Raw genomic sequence first — 12770 nt, forward strand, 5'->3', positions numbered from 1 at the left:
CTTTGATTCCTCACCAACTGCGGCCAAAAAGTCTTTAGGTGCAGACACGGTCGGCCAGTCCCTATAACCTTCTTAATGATCCCAAATCAAAGATGATTAGTCCCTCTTGTTTTCCTACCCCCACCTACTTCTAAACCTGTCTCAGGCTGTCCATTTGGGACTTCTTTCCACCCTTTCTGCCCTTGACATTGTTTTCACTATAATGCACAGGGTATAAACGATTGGGGGAGGGAGTGAGAGTTGAATTTCTATGTGATCCGCCCTGAATCCTCTAACCCCCATTTCCCAAGACGATCCAGGACTGTGAACCCATCCGGTCCGCTCCCAGACCCACAAGAAGGCTGACCCAGGCGACAAAATCAGAAAACAATACAAACAAGCCACTCACATGTCTAAGGATGCCACTGAATAATCAAATTTATTTCTGAATCACTTAAGGGTCATGAAAGAAACATTAACTCTTATGTTATAGAAACAGTAGTAAAATACAGTACACAGGAACATCGTTTGAATGGTAACAAAAGTACAAGAAAATTAGCGACTTTAAATACAAAGGTGAAGCAATTTAATAAGAAATTTTGTTAATAAGAAAAATATATGTCCCATGTCTTTATTACATACTGTACAAAATAAAATATTGCACCTTTAAGTCATATAATAAATATATACAAAGAGTATTTTACAAATGATCTTTCTTTTAATTTAAAATCCTTCAACAATCAAGGGTGATTGATTAACAACCCGCGGGCTGGTGTGTGTGCCCTTCCCCATCCCCATCCATCCCAGCCACCAAACCCTCCACGTACAGTAGTGTTTATCACCAGTGTCCGTGAGGCTGAAGTCAGAACACGAGGGCTGGTGCTCAGAATGTGGTCGAGAGACTCAGCGAGCTCGTCCACAGACACGTCCAAAGACCAAACGCACTGCTCACGTCTTTGTGATCAGGTCCAGAGCCGCCTGCTTCGGGGGATGTCGTGGCCGGCGCGCTGGGGGCAGCACACGGGTGCGGGTGGCTGGGTCGCCACGTAAGCACGGACAGCCACTGACTTGGGCTTGTGTGCCATCTAAAGCAGTAATCGGCAGGATATAAGGGAAGGGGCGCCATAACCAAATCGGCTCTCGAACTTCCATGCTAGCCCCAGACTACTTCCGCAGAAACACTTACTCCAGGTTTACCCTCCAGCCTGACACTGTCACCAACACCAGCACTGGCCCCAGTTCGAACGCAACCCAACACAACCCGTCCTGGTCCCGACCCTAACCTCAACCCCCAAAGCCAACTCCAGCCTTCACCCTACCGTAATTTCCATTCTCAGCTAACCCGATCCTAAAACTAACACGAACCCTACACTTACTCACCAAATCCTAACTCTGACCTCTAGCCCCAACTGTAACTTCTAGCCTCACCCAAATTCACTTTGGATTTACCGACAAATCAGTCTGAAGGAAAACAATGCTTTACTATAAACAAGTCTTTCCAACCACCGTGTTTCATATTTAGATCACTTTCTTACAATCTTCCTGAAACAAGAACCCTCAGGAATACTATCGTATGCATAAATTAGGTCTAATAAGGCTTTGAATTTCTGTTTGTGTGCAAGAGAATAGTGCTCAGAAGTCTCATTCACAGCTCTTAAAAGAAAGCTTTGACTGCACTTCAAAATCAGTAGAAAAGGTGAATTCCCCCTCTCCTTTGATTTCCGAGATGCCTCATTTGGTCACAGATAGAGCTCCATGGCCGTGAAGTTGGCAGCAAGGTTTCCTCTGTGGTTTCTTCCACCGGTTCTCTAAGCGTAAGGGCAAGACGCAGCTCCCCGCCCCCAGGATCCTCGGATCAGTTGGTGCGACTGCCTCTTGTTCACAGCCTGGGCTTCGGGACCCATCAAAATGCCACTAGCACCAATCACGCCATCTTAATGGCGACTGGCCAGGGCTTCCAGAGTGTAAACGCTTTATAAACCTGTTGAAACCCTAAAGCTTGGGAGAAGAGGAAGTCATCGGTTGCCGTGTGTCCCTCAAGACTTCGGGACGCCGTATGCTATTAGCCTACACGTCACAGGAGGAAGCATGCGACCACGCCCTGGGGACCTGGGCGATTTCCTGATGAGGAGGACACGGGGAGGTCTCACGTGCCATGGCACACCTGCCACGGTACGCTCGTTGGTCCCGGATGCATCGCTTCAAAGAGCTGGAATTAAAGACCGGCCGTGGGGAAAACGACAGCACAAAACGCCACCAGCGGTGAGTTTGCATCAACCTGTTTGCATGCAGAATCTAGAGTGTTTTTTGGTTTTTTTTTTTAAAAGAAATAACATGTTTTTGAACCAGCTACGTGGGGGAAAGAGCTTCTACACTTCTGGTCTCTTCTTCACAGCAGCGCTACGACCCTTCCACAGGTTTACCCTTCCAGACACGTCCAGCAGCACCTTTGTTTGTAGACATCGAGCGAACACAAGTTGAGATGCTTTACAAACATACAGTAGTGTGTGGTGTCCATGCAGGCTCCTGCAGGGAAGAAAAAACCAGATATCCGTGGAACGCAGAGCTCGTGGGCGACGCAGTTTAAATGCTGTGGTTTCTTTTTATGTTTTTATTTTATTTTTGAGAGAGAGAGAGACAGACAGCACGAGTAGGGGAGGGGCAGAGAGAGAGGGACTGAGCCACCCAGGCACCCCTTAATGGTTTTGTAGCGTTTATTCATTTTTGAGAGACAGAGAGAGAGCACGAGCAGGGGGAGGGGCAGAGAGAAAGGGAGACACACACGCACAGAATCCGAAGCAGGGTCCAGGCTCCGAGCTGTCAGCACAGAGCCCGACACAGGGTTCGAACCCTTAGGAGATCATGACCTGAGCTGAAGTCGGATGCTTAACCAACTGAGTCACCCAGGAGCCCTGAGATGTAGTTTTAAAAAAAATCCTCTGAGGGGGGCCTGGGTGGCTCAGTTGGTTGGGCATCCGACTTCAGCTCAGGTCATGGTCTCGCGGTTTGTGAGTGCGAGCCCCACATAGGGTTCTGTGCTGACAGCATGGAGTCTGCCTGGGATTCTCTCTCTCCCCCTCTCTCTCCACACCTGTCCCGCTTACACTCTCTAGCTCTCTCTCTCAAAAATAAATACACATTAAAAAAATCTTTTGAGAAAAATAAGATAAAGACAGAGAGGGAGGCAAACCATAAGAGACTCTTAAAGACAGAGAACAAAGTGGGGGCCGCTGGAGGGGAGGGGGGAGGGGGGATGGGCTAAACGGGGGATGGGCGTAGAGGAGGGCACCTGTTGGGACGAGAGCACTGGGTGTTACGGGTAAGAGATGAATCACTCTGTTCTATTCCTGGAGCCGAGACGACACTCTATGTTAACTAACTTGAGAATAAATTTTTCTTGCGCCGGAAACGGATGCAGCGCTGTGTGTCAGCTGGACCCAAATTTTAAAAAGCGGAGAAAGCCCCCACGAGGCTGGGGTTAGAGCCACGACTCTGCACCAGGCTCAGAAGCACAGTGGGCTCCCCGCTTAGCCGGCCGCGCGGCCTCGCGCCGCTCTCCGGGGCCTCGCCGCCCTCCTGGCCTCCGTCTTTCCTCTCAGTGCTTGGAACGGCAGGGGTGTGGACCCCTTGGCAACCCGATACAAGCTAGGAGCCTGCTCCCTGGCTACGTATATTTATGATTACGTTTTGCAAATTAATATAACAACTATAATATACAATAACATAAAAATATATGCCTACGTGAACATATAATCGTACAAACAGGTCAAATCTTTAAGAATCGCTGTCCCAGGGGCGCCTGGGTGGTGCAGTCGGTTAAGCGTCCGACTTCAGCCAGGTCACGATCTCGCGGTCCGTGAGTTCGAGCCCCGTGTCAGGCTCTGGGCTGACGGCTCAGAGCCTGGAGCCTGTTTCCGATTCTGTGTCTCCCTCTCTCTCTGCCCCTCCCCCGTTCATGCTCTGTCTCTCTCTGTCCCAAAAATAAATAAACGTTGAAAAAAAAAAAGAATCACTGTCCCAGCAGATGAGAGCCGCAGGCAGGAGGGGGTGCGGTGAGGCTGACAGAGGCGGGAGGAGGCAGTGGGAGCCAAGGCCGTGGACACCCAGCTGGTTCGACGGCTCTTCCCGAAAGGACACCGAGCCGTACCCGCATCCAAGGGGCTAATCTCCCAGTGCCCCAAGATGCCACCTGCACCCCGGATGGCCCGTGGGCCGTGCCACCAGCCACTGGCGAGGGAGGCGCCCCCGGGTCTGGCCGGGACAAGGCTGGGGCGCTGGCGGGCCCGACAGGGGTACGTACTATGGCAGGAAGGCCCCACACAGTGCCGCCAGGAAGCCGGTTTCTTTTTCTGCACGCAGTGTCTCTCAGCCACGGGCCAGCAGCTCCTGGTGTGGACGCAGTCGACCCTCCGGGACTGGAAGCCCCTGCCGCAGGCCGCCGTGCAGGGCCTCCAGGGGCCGGGGCGCCAGCACGCGTCACACGCCCCGGACGAGCAGTTCCCCTTCAAGGTGGGTCTGAAAGAGGGGGGGAAAAAAAAAAAGAAAAAGGAAAAAAAAACAAAAAATGGAAAATGGGAGAAGCAGGGTGTCACTTCGTGCTGAGATCAAGCCTTTTCCCGTGCCGTTATTTTCCGTGTCCTCGAGGTTCGCCCATCCGGACCCTGCTGGCCAGGAAGCCGACTTGTGTTGGGCACGGCTGGCTGATGAGCAAGGCGGTGGCCCCGTCGTGACAGCGAGAGGTGAGCACACATGTGTTTCCGCTCGCTTCTAACACCAAGTTAAGACACCCCCCCCCCCGCCCCCAAAAGACACACTGTCCCGAGAAAGCCAGAGCGGGTCAGTCTAGGCAAGGAAGTGGGGCACGGCTCACGGTCTGTATGCTTCCTCCACTTTGCTGGCAAGCTGAGTTTTGTTCATCTGAGCCCTGGAGGTATGTCCGGGCACGAGTGCGAACCTGTGCGAGCAACCTTGTCTGCTACGAGACGGCGCTCACTCTTCCATTTACAATATGGCCACACCAGGCCTCGTGCTCAGAGTTAGCAAAGACCATCTGGGGAGAGGGATCCGTCTGTGGCTCCTTACCCTTTAGGACAGAACAGAAGGTTGGTACCCTCTGGTTTTTGAGGACGTTTACCCAGAGGGCAGAGCCACCCTAGAGGGCCCGCTCTTGCTCCCCGAGCCAGGGCTCCTGGGAGGTATCTTTGCGCTACACGGGAATGTTTCCCACCCCACAGGTGACTAGAAGACAGCCCTAGCTTGGCTGAGCCGGTTCAAGAACTGTCTTTCTTCCATGAGCCTGGAGGTTTCTGGAATAAGACCTATAAACCTGAAGGCTGGAGCAATGGTGGCCATGTTGTGCCACACAGGCCAGAGAAATAGGAAAAAAAAAAATATTCAGAAGAGACAAAGAATGAAGCAGAAACACAGCAAGCGGCAGAGACAGAGGGGGAAAACCCCCAGGAACTTCTCATTTCTTGGTCACGGTCCTTCCTGTGGTCTGACGGCGTTCTCTCCCTTTGAATTCTTGAGACACGTCTGTCTGTATATTCCCATAAAAGGCTCCTGGGGCGCCTGGGTGGCTCAGTCGGTTAAGCGTCCGACTTCAGCTCAGGTCACGATCTCGCGGTCTGTGAGTTCGAGCCCCGTGTCAGGCTCTGGGCTGATGGCTCAGAGCCTGGAGCCTACTTCCGATTCTGTGTCTCCCTCTCTCTCTGCCCCTCCCCCATTCATGCTCTGTCTCTCTCTGTCTCAAAAATAGATAAACGTCAAAAAAAAAATTAAAAAAAAAAAAAGGCTCCTTACCAGGGGTGCCTGGATGGCTCAGTCTGTTAAGCACCCGACTTCAGCTCAGCTCATGGTCTCACAGTTTGGGAGTTTGAGCCCCACGTCGGGCTCTGTGCTGACGGCTTGGAGCCTGGAGCCTGCTTTGGATTCTGTGTCTCTCCCTGCCCCTCCCCTGCTCGCGCTCTGTCTATCTCTCTCAAAAGTAAATAAGCGTTTAAAGAAATGTTTTAAAACGGCTCCTTACCAGGGCACATGATCCATAAGGAGAGTAGAAACACCACTGGACATGGAAGAAGATGGAGAAAATTGTGATAACCTGATCGTCTCCAGGGGAGAGAATGTTACATGTAGTTGGAAGCAGTACTTTGATTAGCCAGGAGGGGGAGACTCCATCAAAATGTTTTTACTTAACACCATCCCCTCAAACTCTTAAGATTTTACATGGGAAGAGGAGGAGGCTATCCTATTAATTACAGGGCTTTTATTTTCCCCAGTGGTTATGAATCGTAGTTGTTTCAGACAACTGGGCATAGACCCAGCACTGCTCAGCCATACAACGCACAGATGAGCTTTTACTACTGAAAAAAGGTAGAACAAATACTCACCGAATAGGCACAAAAACATGTGTTTTAAAAGGAGACCAAACTGTTGCGCCCAAGTGCTGGGCGGTCCTGTCTTAATGAGAAATCTCCCACCTTTTCTGCATAAATCATTCCGAGCTGACTTTTGTTGTTTCAGGGGCCCGAAGGACCCAAACTGACGGGGCCAATCTCTGCTCTGATGGAAGGCAGGTCCCGGGGTGGGGAGCGGAAGGGGCGGGCAGGAGGAGCCACAGAGCCCATGACAGATGGGAGGACACGGGGAGCAAGGGACCAACACGGAAGCAGAAGTTCCGGAGGCTGGGCATTGATTGAGGACCCAGAGAAAGAACCTAAGGTTGGTCCAGCACGGAGATCCCACCTCCTCCCAGCCGGGGACAGGACTGGGGATGGGGACGGGGGGACATCTGAGCGAGGGGGACACAGTCTGGGCATGGGTGCTACACACACCTGTGCTTCCCTGTAGAAAACAGGAGAGTAGAAATGGTGCTAAAAATCGCAAAGCAACCCTGTGTTTACGAGTCCTCCTCAATGTCTCAACTTTGGAAAGCTAACAGCGCGAGAGAAAAGCACCAGGATGTAACAGCGGCCAAGCTTGGAGGAAGCAGAGATGATGGAGAAAATGAAAGGCAACTTGACCCCTCCTCACCTCCCCCCAGCTCCAGGAATTTTTCTTCTATTCTTTCTTCTAAATGCTTCCACCGTTTCGGTTCATCTCCACAACTCTTTTCCTAAAACCCTACTTTGTCACACAACCGAGCCTCCTGATAGACCCCTCCATGCCTTTGATCCTCTCTAGTACGTCTTGGCATCTTATTTTCGCTGCCATTGGTTGCAGAGCGCGTGGCGAATCTAGCACGTGTCCTGGAGGAAAGACAACGTGGCTGCAGCACCAACCTTGGGGGTGTGTGAGGTCTGGGATGAGGCGGTGAGGGCAGGGAAGAGTTGACTGTGCAGTGTTCTCTAGGCCACGTTGCATACTTTGGCCACCCTTCCTACTCAGAGCAAGGGAAGCCTCTAGCGGGACTTTAATCCCACAGCGGGGTGGGGTGTCGTGGAGGTGTGATCAGACGTGGTTCTGGAAAGGATTGCTCAGGCTGCAGTGTGGGGGCTGGGCTGGAAAGGAGCAGCAGGTGGAGGGTGACCAGTTGGACGGCCTGGCTGCCGGTAATCGTGGGAGGGATGGAAAAAAGTGGATGGGTTTACGAAAAAAATACAAAGTGCCAAAAGGCATATAAAAAGTAATCAGAAAAGTATGAATTACAGTAAGATGTGATTTTTCACCCATCAGATTGACAAAAATTTTCACAAAGACTGAAAACCTATTAAAATGTTCATGAAAAGGGGGGAACTCTCATATACTCCCGGAATAGGCAATTTTGATGGTAACTTAGTATCAGAATGAACAGCCCTGTCAATCCCATTCCATACCAAAAACTATCCTCTAAGAATACAACCCTTCATGCAGAAAGATATATGCCTACTGCAGTCCTAAAATGCCTACGGCAGTATTTGTAATAGCAAAAACAAACACACACACAAACAGAAAAAACCCCCAGACAATCAAATGTCCATCAGCAATGGAATGAGGTAATGTGAAATACAACAACGAGAAAGAACAAAGTGAATCTTACGTACTAAGATGGGGAAGAAGTATCGATAAGGAGAAAAAAACAAGTGTCAGGAAAATACATCCAGAAAGCTCAGTCCACGCAGGTAAGTGTCTGTGTTGTGTTCCTTTGAGAATGCAAAGTAAAACATCTGGGATAATTGATATCAATCTGTGTGTGGTCTCTGTCTTCTCAGCAAAAGACAGAACTAGGTTGCCTGCTGAGAAGGAGGGAGCTGTTCCAAACATTTTCCATTTGAGGAAAATAGTTCTGGCCTGAGTTGTGTTGCGGGGAATAGGAACCACAGCTGATACTATGTCGCCAAGCCTTACTGAAGGCCCAAGATGGAAAGGGAGCCAGCTTTCAAGGTCATCTCATTTTTTCCAGCAACACTCAGGGCGGAAGGAGGGAAAAGGAACCATATATGGAGCATCTTCGATGATCCAGGCTTCTTAGGTACTTTACATTAGAGCAGCTACTCAAAACCTCCCAACTGTAATTGTACACGGGCGGTAACGCTCCCTCCCGCACACGAGGAGGCCAGGTAACCCCGATCACACAACGCGAGAGTGGGAGAAGTCCAAAGTTTCTCATTCACATGCTTTCGGCTCTCTCCCCCACTCTGGGCTGGCTGGGGCTCACCTCTCTGGGACGGTAGCGGGGGGAAGGAGTCTGGGTCTCTGCGTGACCTCATGGAACAACACCTTCTACCCCAAGCCATCCACCAGCTTAGACTTCTACTAAGACGAAAGCAGAGTCCTTTCTGGTTTAAGCCCCTTAACAAGGCAAACGCCTCTGTCATTCTCTGCTAAACCACTGTGCCAAAATAGTTCAACAAAACAAAACTATCAAAATAGTTTCTAAGCGGAGGAATACAGTAAGTAGTTCACTGAAAACACGAGGAAGATTTAATCTGTGAACTTCAGTGTTATTAGGCTTTACCAACTTTGTGTACGGAAGGAAAAATATCTATTCTCACTGCTACTCTATTTTGTTCCCCTTTTTGGGGTATCGTTCTACCTGTTTAACATTCAAATGACTTGTAACTGTAACAGTACGTGATAACTGATATTTCAATATAATGCATACTGCCCAGGATGGTGGTATAGGAATCGTCAATTATGAGAAGGGAGTAGACAGGAGACATCATTCCATTCCCAGGCGGCCACAGCCACTGACCGAGGCGGGAGAGGTTTCGCGTCGCCCGAGGGCAGGGCCAGTACCTGCTTCTGTCGTCACAGCCCGAGTCAGAGCTGTTGTGGCCTTGACAAGCTGCGCGATGCTGTGGCATCCTCGCTGTGCGACCCAGGCAACGCGCAGGGCACTGTAACGAAAGCAGAGTGCAGCACGGACGACCTTGTGAGCTCAGGCATGCTGTGGTACCAAGGTCATGTGCGGAGGGGCACTGCCGGGGGAAGGTCGGCTACCGGGAACGAGCTGTCCCCAGGGGAGGTCAGGGAGGGTGGGGGTGCAGCTCTGAGGACCAGGCAGCCGTCCTTCAGGGCCAAGAAGACACCCGAGGACCTTCCACCTCCACTTTCCCCCTCCCCCGCCTGGAAACTTAGACCATCTCTGGGGAGAAGGGAAAAGAACAGGGCCAATCTGCAATCGACAGGGCTTAGGTCCTGATAGGACTGTGCTTAAAAGCATAGGCAACTGTCAAGTTTGGGTTTTCCTGCCCTGTGCAAAAGTGGAGGCTTCTGTGTTAAGGTGAGTTCAGTTATAGAAAAAAAAAAAAAGTTTTTTGACGTGCAATTCTTAAATTTTCATGTCATAATGCATATTACTTTTTCCTTATACTTTGTTTCATCCTTGAAAAGGCCTTGCCCTCATGCCGATTCTATTCCTGTTCACCTTCTCAGTCATGCCCTTTGTAGCACAAAGGTGTTTAATTTTCAGGTAGCCCAACTACATTGGCATCGTTTTCGGTATCGTACCTAAAAATCCACTTGCTAACCCAAAGCATGAAGATTCATGTCTACATTTCTTCCAAGAGCTCTGTAGTTTCAGCTCTTGAATTTAGGTCTCCGATACACTTGGAGTTAATCTCTTGCATACGGTATAAGCTAGGGGTCCAACTTCATTCTTCTGTGCGCACGGATATCCAGTTGTCTGGAACCATTTGCCAGAGAGGTTATTCTTTCTCCACTGAATGGTCTCGTCCCCTTTGTAGGAAGCCAACCGACACTGATACAGAAATTTATCTCTCGACCTTAAGCTAAAGTCTATTCTAGCAATCTCTAGGTCTATCCCCTGTCTACCCACACTGCCTGGATGACTACAGTTCTGTGCTAAGTTTTGAAACCAAGAAGTCTGAGCCCTCCAACCTTGTTCTTTTCTCAAGATGGTTTTGGCGATTCCGGGTCCTTTCTATTTCCATATGAATTTTAGGGATCAGCTCGTCAGTATCTGCAGAGAAGCCAGCTGGGAGATTTTACAGGGATTGTGTTGAATCCGTTGATCAATGTGGAAAGCGTTCTCAGCTTCACGTTAAGTATTCTGATCCATAAATATGGGATGCCTTTCCATTTATTTAGATCTTCTTTAATTTTCTTTAAAAAAAAAAAAAACCTTTGGTAGTTTAACACTAGCTTTTTAAGCAATTCTTCCCCTATGATTAATTACCTTTGAACACTGAACCCGCTTAACATGGGTCTGTGTGTGTCATACCATTACACTGTGCGACTTGGGGCTACTGTCCCGCACTGACGCTGTACTATCTCACTTACAACCGCTTCGCGGCAGCTGAAACACCACATTCAGAAGGTCTCTCCACACCTCTAGTGAGTCGATTTTCCCCAAAATTTCCTGTGCTCATTTGTTCTCCCATGTGAATGTCAAAATTATCTTAAGTTCCCCAAAAGCGTTCTGCCGTAGTCTTAGCTGAAATTATATCACATGTTTCGGCTCATTTAAGGAAGCAGACACCTTTACAGTTTAGAGGGTTCCTTTATTTGGCCTACTTTTCAACAATGTTTTCAACCGTGTCTTCTATTTCTCTTCATGGGATAATTTTCTTTATTGGTTAATTTTATGTGTCAGCTTGGCTGGGCCACGGTGTGCCCGGATATTTGGCCAAGCACGATTCTGGGTGCTTCTGGGAGGGTGTTTTTAGATGAGACGAACATTGAAATCAGTAGTCAGGGGGAAAGCAGATTGTTCCTTCTAACGTGGGTGGGAGCCACCCAATCAGTTGAAGGGCTGGAGAGAACACAAAGACTGGCCCTCCCCCCAGGTAAGAAAGAACTCGTCCTGACTCAGACTGTCTTTGAACTGGGATATCGGCTTTTTCCTGCTTCTGTACTTGAGCCGAAGCACTGGCTCTTCCTGGGTCTCTAGCCTGCTGGCCTTTGGGCTAGAATGACAACAGCAGCTGTCTGCAGCTCTTGGGACTTGTCAACCTCCATAACTGCATGAGTTAATTCCTTATAATAAATCTCTTGACACACACACACACACACACACACACACACACACACCCTCTTGGTTTGTTTCTCTGGAGGACCCTGGCTAATGCAGATATACAGATTTTGGTACTGAAATGTGGGGTGCTACTGTAACAAATATTTAAAAGTGTGGAAGCGGCTCAGGGATTGGGTGATGGGTTGAGGCTGGAAGAGTTTTGAGGTGCGGGCTAGAAAAAACTTGGTTGCCTTGAAGGGGATGTTATTAGTACAGTGAAACCTTGGATTGCGAGTAACTTGTTCTGCGGGTGTTCCGCAAGACGAGCAAACATTTCTAATACATTTTAATTTGATAAACGAGTGATGGCTTGCAATATGAGTAGGACGTGACGCAGGATATCACATGATCACAACTGAGCCCAGTGGTTCTTCTCTCTCTCCTTCTCTCTCCCTCCCTCTCTCGCTCTCTCTCGCTGCAGGATTGCGGGTGATCGTCTCCCACGTTCAGATGCTCGGTCTCAGGCTGCGGTGTTTGGCAGAGATCAGCGATTTTTCAGAATGTTGGAAGGTGCCCACAACTGGCACTGGTGTATTTTTTGTCACTTCAAAGCACCTCGGGACAGTCCTTTGCTTTTCCGACAAGAGCGAGCTTAGGAATGGTTTGCTTCATTCTAGGTCATTGGATAGGCTCCTTGTTAAACTTGCACGAAAAGAAAAGGATTCCATTGAGCCAATAGATAGCACTGATTCTGTTAGTGATCGTGAAAGTCGTGCTACACAATCACCCTCCTCTCTTGTCTCCCTCACCTCAGTGTGAAGGTTTTCAAAGGTAAGTGCAGGTTAACTTATTTTTCTTTACATTTTGTGTTTTCCTTATTATTTTGCATTATATTACAGGATTATAATCATTTTTATATGAATATTTTTGGGTTGTAGAACAAAACATCCGAGTTTCCATCATTTCTTATGGGGAAATTTGCTTTGAGATACAAGTGCTTTGGATTACAAGTGTGTTTCCAGAATGAATTGTGCTCGCAGACCAAAGCTGTACCGTACAAACATTAAGGGGGATTCTGGCGAGGTTTTAGGGGGAAGGAAGGACCACGCCTCTAGGAACCAGAGGAAAGGAGAACATCACTCTAAAGTGGCAAAACTGTGGGCAAATCGTGTTCTAGTGTTTTGTGGATGCTAGACTTTGTGGGTGATGAAATCGGATATTTCACTGGGGAGATTCCTAAGCAAAGTGCGGAACGTGCAGCCTGGCTTCCTCTTACCGCTGATATCGGAACATCAGTGGACAGACAGAAACTGAAGGAACCGTTAGGCAAAAAGGAACCACAACTGGAGGATTCCGGAAAGTGTCAGTCTATCCACACGTCGAAGGATGAGAGAAT

The 12770-nt window shown here is 49.1% G+C and overlaps 1 protein-coding gene across 1 annotated transcript in view; it reads right to left on the reverse strand.

The window, feature by feature from the left end:
* Positions 1–2280: 2280 nt before the first annotated feature.
* The window catches only part of ADAMTSL3 (ADAMTS like 3), a 351345-nt gene continuing 340855 nt past the window's right edge, over positions 2281–12770 (reverse strand). Inside the window, exons 27-29 of the mRNA XM_032593550.1 lie at positions 9196–9296; positions 4280–4494; positions 2281–2505 (exon numbers count right to left, since the gene is read on the reverse strand). Coding sequence (XP_032449441.1) covers positions 2399–2505; positions 4280–4494; positions 9196–9296 — 423 coding nt within the window. The 3' untranslated portion in view covers positions 2281–2398. The remainder of the gene's footprint in view (positions 2506–4279; positions 4495–9195; positions 9297–12770) is intronic.

The sequence above is a fragment of the Lynx canadensis genome, chromosome B3 (genome assembly GCF_007474595.2).
Source record: "Lynx canadensis isolate LIC74 chromosome B3, mLynCan4.pri.v2, whole genome shotgun sequence".
NCBI classification, from domain to species: Eukaryota; Metazoa; Chordata; class Mammalia; order Carnivora; family Felidae; genus Lynx; species Lynx canadensis.